We start from the raw sequence: 13364 nt of genomic DNA, 5'->3' as shown, positions 1-13364 counted from the left end.
GACCACAAGCCACTGCCACTGCTTTGAAAAAAAGAGTTTTTGTTCCACACTATGCCTTATTTCATATTCATGCACACTATCACACTATAGTTGATTCTGTAACCAAGATATGTACTGAGTGGGATGTTTCACACTTGAAACGGCTCTAAAACTATGACTATGTAATGGGGGACAGGGGGACACTGTAACTGACCTCAAACATATCTTTCTGTATGAGAATGTCTTGTTACTTATTGGCTGTCATATAAGCCAACATGGTATGTCTATGATAATCTAATATGGCTGATGTGTCATCTCGGATGATCAGTCTCGCCCTCATGCACGCCTGGCTAATGACAACAGAAAGCTGGTGTAATTGTGTATTTGTCCTTTTGACAGCTCTCACTGGTGCCTTGATAAACAACAAACCACTTAGACCAGTGTTTCCCAAACTTTTTTCTGGGGACCAACTTTTTAAAAATATCAAACCATCGTCATCCAATTCACAACAGGCCTTATCAATAACCCCTGGGAAGTGTTAATTTGTGCAGAAATGAACTTTCCTGACCATTTTACTGACATTTCGACATCAACTTATATTAACTTGACGTGAGGTATTGAAAACATACATACATAATAAATGAGAAATAAATGCACTTATTTTCATTCCTCTCATCAGTAAAACAATATACACATTTTATCTTTAATTTGCTGAATTTCTTTCATAATTAATGACTTCGTGACCCAAATAAAATCTCCTGTGATCCGCCTGTGGGCCCTGACTCCTGAGTCTCTGGGAATGACTGACTGACTCTAAACAGCACTTCTTTTGGAGTACATACTGTCCCTAACATTAGTATAATTGTTCTGTCCAGCCTCTGATGTGGACTTATCCGTGTGTCATCAGTATACTGTATCTATTTGTCTCATCGCCTGTTTGTTTTTCTGGCCATTAAGGAAGCTCCTCTAACTCAATTGACGAGCCCTCCACTGCTGATGACAACACCCTCGTACTTTCTTACCCAGGTAGGAAAGACAAATGAAGCTTCTTTTTTTTTTCCACAGTCGAGTATTGAAACACCTTTATGAGAACAATACACCTTTGTTATGCTTGTCCTCATGCTTGGAACAGGCCTCAATATGGCAAATCCTCTACACAAAGAGATTGGATAGGAGGGGAAGTGGCTGGAAAGACATTATACCCTATTCAAGCATACAACATACAGACTCAACAGGTCCTAGCAACTCCATTGTGCTGTTCTGTAGCTGTACTGTGACTTCTGACCTCTATGTGAAGAGAAGAGACCAGCAAATATTTAAACAGAAAAAATAAAAATAAGTTTAGTTTAATAGCTATTACAGAGTAGTTTTTAAAAAAGTAAAAGAAATTTTGTAAAATAAATATGTTTAACATCTGTTAATGTCTAAAGTATCAATATTCATTTGTTTATATCTATTTGCAGGCAGTCAGAGTGTTCATCCTGCAACCCTGCCAGAAGACGCCCCCTACCTGCTACTGGAAGACTTACATTACAACCAGACCCACTCAAACACACACTCCCTCACACAGTCAAACACACACTCTGTCAAACACACGATCACTGATCCACATTCACCAGCAGAAACACATGCTACAGACACAGAAGTCGACACAGACCCACAGCTGGCAATAAACTCAGATATGCTCACAGCTACTGACACACACTCTGTTACACACACAGAAACAGAACCTGGCACACACACAGACACACACAGTGTCATCTTGGTTCAGCTGCAGCAGGTGTCTGCGGTCCAGGCAGCCAACACAGAGAGGTATGATGGGACAGCTGTCACTGCATATTTGTACATTTATGGATCTTTGCTGCTTACTGCATAATAACCTTATAATCCTGATCATTATTCATTTACCATGTGCTGTATGTACTTTATAGAGAGCAATACTTACATGATACATTCATAGTATATTAGATATTTCATGTTAAAGATTTAAAATCTGTTAAAAGAATGTGATGATTGTGCAGAGGCTTGCCTGCTGGTCTAAATGTTTTAACATAACTTAATTAACTTGTCAACTCATCAACATAATAAGATAAGATAAGATATATTTTATTGTACCCAAGGGGAAAATTGGCCCAGGCAACAGTCTACACAGCTGCAATAATCTTAAATACAGTATATGGCCAATATTAATAAATACATACAACAAAAATAAGAAAAAGATATGTAAATGATTGCACATTCCTGGTGAGATAAAAGATATTCATAGACATTATAAAAGTAAGGAACAAATCATAATAATTATTACATTCATGGATTCATGGGTGTTTATAAAATGAACTTGAGGTCACAAAAGTTTTCCTGTCTTTTTATGTCTCTGTCTGTCTCTAGTAATGACTTTGATGTGGGTCTGGACCCAGATATCAGTCTGGCAGACATGTATCGCTGGAAAGTTTCTGCATATGCTCCATGCAGCTCCACCTGTACAACAGGTAAACACACACACACAACATGTAGCTACACCAATATGATAATACCCACATTTATTCTATTTATTCTGATCATGCAGCTTGTGAAAGTTCTTCAGCCACGACTGTACTAAAATACTAGTGTCTGATTGGCTAGTACTGTAGTTGTCTGTTAAAACTGCTGTTAGAAAATACTGCTCCTGACCTGTGCCTCATCCATTAATGTCTTGTATTACTTGTCATTCATTATCACTTATCTAACCTCTGACTCTGTCCACAGAGGTTCTGTACTCATTTATCTGTTGCATTATCTTTATTTGCTGTGATCCCTGTCCATCTCTTCTAATACAAACTATGAGCTAGAAACACATTGTGCACATGTTTGCATGTTGCTGATCTGTTAGGCTGTTCACACCTGGTATTAACATGCATCTTGGGTGATCCTATCAAAAGAGGACAGCTCTGAGTCTGTCATTTCACACCTGGTGTTACAGTGTGTTTCCAGATGTCTCAAGTGGTTTTTCAGTTGAATGTCCAGTACAGTCCAGTCCAGTACTGTTTTCAATATGAAGATTCTCATATGTTCCTCTTTAATTTGGTTCAGAGCGTCTCTCCTGTTTGCTCTTTGCAGCAACACAATGTTTTTATAAGGAAAGAAACAACTTTAATGTTTTGCATGTAATGTTGATTTTACAAGGTGTGAATGATTAAGAATTTTCTCTCTTATAAAATCAACTGAAAGAGACCCCAAATACGTCATTTGCATCACAGTGAAACAAATGACACACTTACAGAACATCAGTTGAGTAGGCGGCCCTTCAGTGTGGCCCAGGACACATTTGCGTACACACTGCTGAAAGAATGTGGTCACATGCAGCCCAGACCACCTCTGAGTGTGGTCTGAGCGATCAGATCTCAATGTGTCTTGGGTGCATTCACCTCTGTACTCAGAGCTGTCCACTTGTAATCAGATCACCCAGGGCGCATGTTTATGCCAGGTGTAAACAGTTTCTATGTCTGCACTCTGTGTTCTCCCTTTTAACACTGCGTGTTTGTGTGTGTTGCCAGGTATCACCACTAGCTATGCCCTGTGTGTACGGTATGATGGTACTGAAGTCGATGACAGTTACTGTGACTCTCTGACCAGACCTGAGCCCACACACGAGTTCTGCACTGGAAAGGAATGCCCTCCAAGGTACTGACTCTAATAAACCGATTGACTGATTTGTCAAACTAAAACTCTTATGAAATACTCTGGAACAGTTTCATTTGCCAGTGGAAAGGAAGTGGTGATTTAAAATCAAACAAGATTATTTAAAGTATAGATCAAAGTTTGGAGATTTTTGTTGTGAAATCAGTGACTTGCAGTGGCTGCAAATAACAATTATTTTCCCATTTTTTTAATCTTTCACTTATTTTTTAGATGAATAGATTAGCTATTACATTACAGAAGCTGGAATCAAGTATTCTTTAAAAATTACTCAAATTATTAATTTTTCAAAATAGTTGGCGATTAATAATCAATTATTCAGTTAATTATTGCAGCTCTAATTATGTGTCCCGAATCAAAGCTCTTAAAGGTCTTGAATTTTACCTCCTCTATTTTAAAAATGTTTATATGCTGTTTGTTGAGTCATACAGGCCTACAGTGTGAATTATTTTCAGTAATCTATATTTTTTATCTTTAATTAAGGAGTTGTGTATGATTTGAACATTTTTGACAATGGCGATCCCTAGTGGTCGTAACAAAAAAGACAAGGTGGCAACGATTATCCCCAAGAAATTCAAAGCATAGGCAGAAGAGAAAGGAATGAGATTCTCTTGTTGTGACTTAAACTGTCCTACATTTTCCCAAACATCTCACCACTGTCTCCTCAGATGGGAGACCAGTGGTTGGAGTGAGTGCTCTCGAACCTGTGGCGAGGGCGTTCAGTATCGTACTGTGCGCTGCTGGAAGATGCTGTCACCTGGTCTGGACTCCTCTGTCTACGATTCACTGTGTCTGTCACATGACCTTCACAAACCAGCCAACAGAAAGGTCTGCCATGGCCAGAGCTGTGGACCCCAGTGGGAGGTGTCTGAGTGGTCAGAGGTAACACAGCAGGCCACGGTGCAATGTTTCTGATGGAGGGATGTGCAGTGGTATTGTTGATGTCGATAGCTAGTATTTTCTTGGTCACATAATTTAGATTTTGACACTAAATTGAAGTTGAATTAGTGTTGTCAAAGCAGAAAAACGCATAATTAATGTCCAAAAACTAAAATTGCACATTTTGTTAACCAAAGGTTTAATGAAAAGGTTTCAATCTCAGTATCAAAACATTTCCCATATAATGTCACACACCAAAATTTGCAGTGAGCAGTCATCATTAACAGAAACAAACAAACAGTAGCAGAAATAATATACATATTTTTAAGCTGAAACTAAACTGGAATTTAAAATCTGAATAATTAACTTGGCATTCATTCATTAATTTGTGGTGGGAAGCGTGGGATGGCCAAATAGCTCAAATGTCTGGAGACTTTCCTGCCTGTCCTGGAGGATCTATTACAAGAGCTATCAGGCCAGCTGGGACGTTTAATCCCTCCACCATATGCTGAGTCTGCCCTGCGGTGTCTTCCCAGTTGGTCGCCCCCAGGATATCCACAAAAGGAGGCAGCAAGGAGGCATCCTCACTGGGTATCTGCACCATCTCAGCTGGGTTCTCTCAATTCTGAGGAGCAGCAATTCAATATTGAGGCTCTGTATAACTGCAGAACAGCACACCTCATTGGCTTGTAGGTGAAAAGGAAAGGAAAAGGAAACACATTAGCAGTATCACGTATATTGGTCATCTCTGATTAGATTGCTCATATTTTCTCCATATGCAATGTCATGATTCCCTGACAGACAACCTAAATAGAGAGAGAAAATTTTTTTAATCAAGGGGATTCCAATTAAGAGCAAAGCTTTCTTTGACCAATACATAATCACATATACATATACATAAGTTATACAAATTATAACATATAATATATAACCTCCAAAAATCAAGAAAAAGGTACATTACACAAGGACAAAGTGGACAGACTAAGAAAAACAGGACCATTCATTATATAAAGATTTTTTTGGGGGCTTTTGCCTTTATTTATGATAGTGACAGCTGAAGACATGACAGGAAAGGGGGTAGAGAGAGGGAGAATGACATGCAGCAAATGAGCTCTAATTGAAATTTAAATTGTTTAAAGTTTTAAAAGATTATTTTCCAAAAAAAAATTGTGAAAAATTTTAAATCAGTCACCGTCTCTTTCTAAAAATCATGAAGGAATTACTTTCTTTCAAGTAGAAAAGAAAGTGATTTTTGGAAAGAGACACTTTCAGAGTTTTTCAAATTTATTTTTTTTATTTTTGCTTTGAGCACCACAAGCTGGGTGCCATCTATTCCCATTATATTAGAGAGAAGACAGACATCTTTATGGCCGATATCTCCCAAACTCTGTGGCTCACACCAAAACTATCCAGAGGGATAAATAGCACTACAGACCAGATGAAAAATATGTTTTTGATTTTGGGGTGAACTGTCACTTTAAGTAATGCTGTCAGTGACAGTGAGAGTTGGTTGCTGTTGAATGATTTTTCTGAGTTCACTGCTGTGATATTTAAGTGGGTAGCTGAGATAGAAAAAAAATCCAATGACTTGAGTTTTACATGCTGTACATTTGTGTTTGTGTGTGTCACTACAGTGTTCAGCTCGTTGTGGCTCTCGGGGTGTCCGTACTCGGGAGGTTCGTTGCTCCATGGAAATGAAACTATGTAACAAGTCCTCTCAACCAATAGAAAGTCAGGAATGTGAAGGCCCGCCCTGTGACAGAAGATGGACAGTTTCTGACTGGGGACCTGTGAGTTTAACAACACACACACACACAGCTTCAGTGCAGCAGCACACATGCCAGAGTAGTCCAGACAATTTACCACCTCTCATTCATTATGTATTGACTTTATGAAAATTATAATTTTACATTTCATTTCAGTTAAAAATTTGTGTCCATGTGTCAGTGCTCAGGTGTGTGTGGAGAGGGAAGGATGGTGCGTGCAGTGATGTGTCGATCGTCAGGTGGGGTAGTGATGTCAGAAGAGCAGTGTGACCAATCACTGCGCCCGCTCGCCATCTATCCTTGTGGTGATAGAGATTGCGCCCCCCACTGGGTTGAACAGGAATGGCAACAGGTAAACATTTAAAGAATTAGTCCATGAGTGTGGTGCTTTAGTAGAAACCTTATGTGGGAAGGTGTGACAAACAAAATAAAGTCAAACCTCACAGACATATATGTAAGTTATTATGTCTGCCTGTGTTCTTGTTGTGTATGTTTGTGTCAGTGTAATGCTACATGTGGGCGCGGGGTGCGGCAGCGTCAGGTGGTGTGTGCTGGGTTAGAAGGTGGTGTGTTCAAAGAGTTTCCAGACAGCAGCTGTGACCAAAGCCACAAACCAGAGACCAGCTCCTCATGCTTCCAGAGACCCTGCTCCAAGTGGTTCACCACATCCTGGTCTCAGGTAACTATCTGTCCGTCCATCCCGACTACTCATGGGTTCTGAGTTTTAGTTAAAAGGTGGGGTGCAGGATTAGTATAGCCTATTTTTTAAGTTTTAATTAACCTCTGAAAAATGCTTTTCCTCCACTAGGGCCTCATTAGTGATCAATAAAGCAGCTCTTTTACTATAGAGCTCAGCTCTTACCGCACTGTTCATTGTGTTCAGTACTTTCAGCAGTGTGTGACAGATTAACTCACGCAAATGGCAACCATTTAGTGCATACAGCCATTAGAAATTGAGTTTAATTGATAGTTGATAATTAGTTTTATTAACCTCTGTCAGTAATCATACACACATTATTAAGCCATTAATCAAACTAAAAGCAGTCAAAGTCGGACAACCTTATTATACTTCAGCAGTTACCTTGTTTTTCTGTAGTGCCGACAGAACATTAAAAAATAGATGTATTAGCAGTTTGAATTAAAGTAAAGCTCCCTGCGCTTTCCAAGGAAAATATTACACCAAACTCCCTTTAAGAAATATGACACTTTAACAGTTCCTTACATGTACAAATGTATAACACTAGAAACACAAGATAAAAGGTATTCAATGTTGACAATTCAGTATCAATATAATCCGTAAAGATAAACTGTATTTCTGTACAAAAGTCCTATTTTGGATTTTGTTGGCTCAACTGACAGACTGTGTTCTGCAGGTCCAGCTATATTTGAACAGAGTGTAAGTCTGACCATCAATAATATTTAGAGACAAATGAAAGATCCTGTCCCCTCATGCCCCCTCAGTGCAGTAAGACCTGTGGGAGTGGCGTCCAGGTTCGAGAAGTGAAGTGTTACCAAGGGGAGGAGCTGGTAACCAGGGGCCACAGCTGCGACTCTGCCCTCAAGCCAGAAGCCAGACAGACCTGTGAAATCCAGAGCTGTCCGACGGAGGCACCAGGTACAAAAACAAACACAGTGTGCGCATTTACTGCAGGTGATGCAACATTTCAGCACACTTTCAGCTCCATCAGAGAGGATAAATTAACTCCTAGATGCGTCACTCTGAGGAAGTATTTCCCTGCAGTGCCCTAATAAATTAAATGGTGCTTTTTTCCTCAGACTTTTCTTTGGTTTTTGTGTGTTTATCCAGCAGCGGCCCCGGCAGCATCAGTAGCAGTAGATGACTCCTGTCAAGACAAACCAACAGCCAACTGTGCCCTGGTCCTAAAGGTGAAACTGTGCTCCCACTGGTACTACAGAAAGGCCTGCTGCCAGTCCTGTAAGGCACCAAGACCCTGAAGTCATAACTGTAACCTCTCACCTCAACCCCTTAACACACAAACCACTGGTACCAAAGGTCACATTACATTTATATTGGTGCTACACAAAAGCCTGCTGCTAGTAAGGCCTTATGACATTAGGTTAACTTTCTAACTCTTCTTCCTGTCACTGATGTCAAAGGTCAGCCTGTGGTCACTGTCTGTACCTGTCAATGATATCCCTTTGATCTTGTTTCCTCACACCTAGAATTGCTCCTAAAAGTCAATCTGTTCGTGTACGTTGTAGTATCATCACCACTAAAGATGACCAATCAGAATTACCCCTACTGCTTCCGCAAAGAGGCATTGGTAGAACAGTTTTGCAGACAAAAGTCCAGTTCCTGCTCTGTGGTGATATTTTACAACTGGAAGGGTAAACAGCTCCAAACCCCGTCATAACTCAACGTACAAGCAGTTAGCCTGCTCCTCCTGACCCAGGCCTCCCCAGCAATGTGAAGACAGACTAACTTTACAACACACTTTGTTTCCTGTTTATCCAAAATAGAAGGAGCAAACCAGTCTAATGGTAAACCTTATCTCACCTTTGTTCTTCATTCCCATTCTTCTCACTGCCACGCTCACCATTTTAAAGGGATAGTTCACCCATAAATGAAAAGTCAGTTATTATCTACTCACCTTCATGCTGATTGGAGGTCAGGTTTAGTTTTTTAGTCCACAAAACACTGCTGAAGTTTCACAGGAAAACAGTGTTGCAGAATCTCACAAACAATGGAAGTGAATGATGACCAGTTTTCAAATGAAAAAAAAACAACCAAAAGAAAAGAAAACTAAAATGCCGTTCACTTGCGTGTGCACACCATCACACATACCCAGTTCAGACAGTGTGCACGTGAACATGGCTCCAAGCTAAGAATCTACAGAAAAGATTTAGGCCAAAAACATGGTGTAAATGACGTCTCTCAAGTCAGTTTGACATATCGGGGTTTTAGGAGACTTGGATTACACAAGAGGAGCAGGTGAGCATTCACTTCCACTGTTTGGGAGATTCTACAATGATGTTGTGAAACTCCAGCAGTGTTTTGTGGACTAAACACCTAAAGCCGACTTTCAGTCCACATAATGGTGTGTACATAATGACTGAATTTTCACTTTTGGGTGACCTCCATTTAAGGGGTAAAAACCCTCAACAGCTCTCCATTCATCCATCAGTGCGTCTTTGCAAGAAACTCCCATCCCATTTTCAAAGTAATGCTCCATATAGTAAATATCTATAATCTATCCATTCCTTCACTTCTTATGGTGCTATGTCCCATGAAAGAAGGTGCATCCAAAACTCATGAAAGCTCAAAGGCAGCTTGTTACTGCAGCAACAGAGAGACAGACTGGACTAGGGGACAAAACTGCAATTGAGCCCAGCCTTCATCTGGTCCCTCTAACAGCATATTCAAAGTATGTTTCAAGTTGTATTACTGGTGCCATGCTGACATGTAACTCTGCTCTTTTTCTGCCACGCAAAAATAAATGAATTTACACAACACACAACAGACACACAACCCTCTGCCCTAGACTGACTATGGCAAACCTTCTTCACTGTCAGCAGGGTTGACAAGTAGCAGTTTAGTTTTCATCAGTGGAAATGACATTACAGCATGTCAAGTGTGATTTTGATTTTTTTCACTAATAAAAATAACAATCACTGATATCTACAATTAATTTTCCACATTTCTGATATGTTGCCCTAATTACATATTCATTTTGGATATGTACATGAAGTTATCTGCTGTCACATTTTGACGAATGGAAATTCCTTTATTGATATCTAAAATTCATTTCTGACTAGTTACAAAAGGAACTGTAAAAATCTCAAATACAATTTCTACTAGTACCAATATAATTTTCACTACATACACATTCTTACTAGTTCAAGTCCAAGATGAATTATCAATAATAATAATAATAATTTCATTTTGATGAGTCAAAATTCAACTTTAGATATCAAGAACTCTGTTTATCATATCTGTAATAGAAGAACAATTCTAGATATTTACACTGAACACTAGTAAGAATTGAACTGTTTATCAACAATTGACATTTCCACTCTTGAGAACTGAATTATTAATATCAAGAATTAACATTTTGACTAGTGATGATAATTAGAAAATTAATTATTACAGTTACTAGTCATAAATGACACATCATGGGTATGTTGGCTTTGAATGTTAAAAGGGTTTGCCATAGACTGAGTTACCACCAACTTCACTGTTGTCACTTGCTCCTTTTTTAATAAAGTGCCAAAAAAGCTCAATGCTTCATCACTGTGAGCAGCTGATTCATGCCACAGCTCCATTTTTGTCAACAAAATAGCAAACTGCAGCACTGAAAGGAACTCCTCTAAAACGTCCAGTGGGTGCTCTGAATGAAGTTGTGTATGTAGCAACTGAAACCTAGCTAACTACCACTTGCATCAAGACTACTACAACATCAAGACAGGCAACAGTTTATGGTAATTAAACTACATGCAAACAGTAGCAGACTAAAAAAGTAAAGTATAACACTGAAATATAATAGTAATGGTTATATAACACCTACCACATACTGCGTGCAAACACCACATCAACACAACTGCATCCACTTAGACAAACAAGTCAAACACACTATTGAACTATGAACAGTTGACAGGGGTACTTAAAACTGGATGTAGCAGAACCAGAGTAATCTTTTTTCATGCACACATTCTTCTTCATGTCAAAGGGTTACTCACATTACTCACAATGCAACTGAACTGCAGACAGTTCGGTCAAAGATTTGGATGTGTTATGCTAGTAGCGGCCAATGTAGCCCGGAGCCTCTTGCGTATTTCTAAAGATGTTGACATGTTCTTTTAAAATTAAACAATTTTCCGTACAAGAAGTCCAGGGTACCTCTGAGGAGTTTACCTCTTGAAGGAATTTGAATTGTCAGAAATGAGAAATGTAGAAATCAATTCAAGTGCTGTGAAAAGTGGCATCTGCAGGTGCAGTAACTTTAGTGCACCTGGTTATACCCTGGTTATTACTACAGTTCAGCAAGCAACTCTGTGAAAATACACCACTGAAGCTGCTGGCTTGAAAACAGAAGGATAATACTAACACAACACAACCCAGAAACAGCTTATAGGCATAAGTGTGGTACCACATCAACATCCTTACTCACAAAGTTGTTGCAGAAACATAGTTTAAAACATGTAACGATGTAGCAACCCAACAAGTGAAATTCCAGTGTAATTTTAAACGTTGCCTGTATGTTGTGACAATTTAGCAATGTTGTAGCAACATCATTATATAAAGTACAGGACACGGGAGGTCATGCCGAGGACGTTGACCAGATGTTGCCAAAATACCATAGAATATCTTCAGCAGCATAGCAGCAACACAACTAATGGTAACGCAACTGTAATGTTGCAGTAATGTCGTTACACATCACAAGTGATATGTCACAGTTGTAATGTTGCAGGGACATACTGTGTTTGTAGGGCCAATCTCTCATCTATCAATACACTGTGTACACTTGACTGTCACTGTCGGTCTCACTGTTGTTTACCTGTTGTCGCCCACAGAGCTGCTGTTGTTGTTTTTGCTTACTGTACCACACATAAGAATAAAAGATGAGCTGTTTTTGTCAAGCACCTGTGTCTGACTCCTGATTGCTGCTGCTCTTGGGCGCTGTTCACACCTGGTATAACTGTGTTTAGGCTGATCCAATCACACACTGACAGTACAGGTACAGGTACAGGTACAGGTGGTGTCTCATTGAGACCTCAGACCACATTCAGAACTGGTTTTGGTTGCATATGGTCACATTGTTTTAGCTGTGTTTATATAATGTGTTCTGGGTTGCTGGGACTCATTAAAGGACCACCCACTGACATCCTGTAAGTACAACATTTGGTTCACTGTAGTGAAAATTACCAAGATTAAGTTTTATTATAAGCCAATTTCTCTTTTGTTCTTTGCCTTATATCTTCTCTTAATTTGATCTGTTGTTCTTGATTTTCTTGCAGATACTCTCCCATATAACCTTTCTTTTTGTACTATTCAGGCTTTTTTTCACTGTAACTCAACAACATGTTTATTTGCCTCTTTCACAAACCATAATTCCATGGAATCAAATTTGATTTTGTGCTTGTGGCCATTCTGCTTTCCATCCAAACTCCCCATAGTGGACACTTATAAAACATGCAAAACCATTATTTAAATCTTGCTGTCTCCACAGTGTTTGCACCCGTTGTCATTTACGCAATTATTCTTAGTCAGTCACCCACAAAACACACACCAACCAAACACGCAATATGTTAGAATGAACACGCAATTTGGTGCTCTTTATTTTGGATCTTAGTAAATCAGGTCCACAGTGAGTTGCTGTGATGGGCAGGCAAGAGGACTGGGATTTTACACCTGAGCAGGACGCACACTTTTACTTTCTCTGACATGTGTGCCTCTTCATCATCTGTGATGTAAAAACATCAGCTGAGGTGTAAAATCCCAGCGCACCATGGAGTGACAGCACAGGTAAAATGTGATGCTCATGTAGGCTGACAGAGGGGAATAACATGAAGCTAAACTGGAAAAAAGCAACAAATTGTCAAATCTTCATAATTAAAAAACAAATGAATAGTTCAACTGATAAAACAACCCTTGTGTTTAGATTTATTTCTAACCACAAGTGGTCACTTGAAATGTACTGAAGTGAATAAAAGACATGTCAGGTATAAGGAATGGCTTTTGTGGCAAAGCCTGGACTAACCCTTTAATGTAGTGTGGGACACAATAAAGCTTTCCTCAGGTGATAGTTTTAAGAATACAGAGGAGGACTGTTGGATAACAATGTAAAGACCTGAAAAGCCAGCAACCTAACCAAAACAAATATCTTATATTTCAGTGGTTTCCAGCTTACCTATGGTAACTGGAGCTGAGGTCGTATGGAAAGCAAATAGCAGAGATACAATATATGATGATTTAAAGGAAGTACCTTTAAGAAAGGGGAACTGTGGGTACCAATTAGGCTATCACCTGAAACATGACCTGGTTGTTCTGGTGTGTTTTTGTGATTGTGTCATAATTGACCATTGTGTTGTTTAGAATTCTCACCC

The 13364-nt window shown here is 39.3% G+C and overlaps 1 protein-coding gene across 1 annotated transcript in view; it reads left to right on the top strand.

Annotated features, from left to right (window-relative positions):
* The window catches only part of LOC146318408 (ADAMTS-like protein 2), a 30819-nt gene extending 21895 nt beyond the window's left edge, over nucleotides 1–8924 (top strand). The window contains exons 11-20 of the mRNA XM_084732897.1: nucleotides 937–1005; nucleotides 1443–1791; nucleotides 2368–2468; nucleotides 3513–3639; nucleotides 4323–4536; nucleotides 6168–6323; nucleotides 6481–6651; nucleotides 6802–6978; nucleotides 7761–7914; nucleotides 8107–8924. Coding sequence (XP_084589023.1) covers nucleotides 937–1005; nucleotides 1443–1791; nucleotides 2368–2468; nucleotides 3513–3639; nucleotides 4323–4536; nucleotides 6168–6323; nucleotides 6481–6651; nucleotides 6802–6978; nucleotides 7761–7914; nucleotides 8107–8255 — 1667 coding nt within the window. The 3' untranslated portion in view covers nucleotides 8256–8924. The remainder of the gene's footprint in view (nucleotides 1–936; nucleotides 1006–1442; nucleotides 1792–2367; nucleotides 2469–3512; nucleotides 3640–4322; nucleotides 4537–6167; nucleotides 6324–6480; nucleotides 6652–6801; nucleotides 6979–7760; nucleotides 7915–8106) is intronic.
* The last annotated feature ends 4440 nt before the right edge of the window (nucleotides 8925–13364 follow it).

Source organism: Lutjanus erythropterus, chromosome 12 (assembly GCF_056507025.1).
Source record: "Lutjanus erythropterus isolate fLutEry1 chromosome 12, fLutEry1.hap2, whole genome shotgun sequence".
In the NCBI taxonomy this organism is placed as follows: Eukaryota; Metazoa; Chordata; class Actinopteri; order Lutjaniformes; family Lutjanidae; genus Lutjanus; species Lutjanus erythropterus.
The sequence above is the reverse complement of the archived record's forward strand: the minus strand, read 5'-3'. Positions and strand labels throughout refer to the sequence as shown.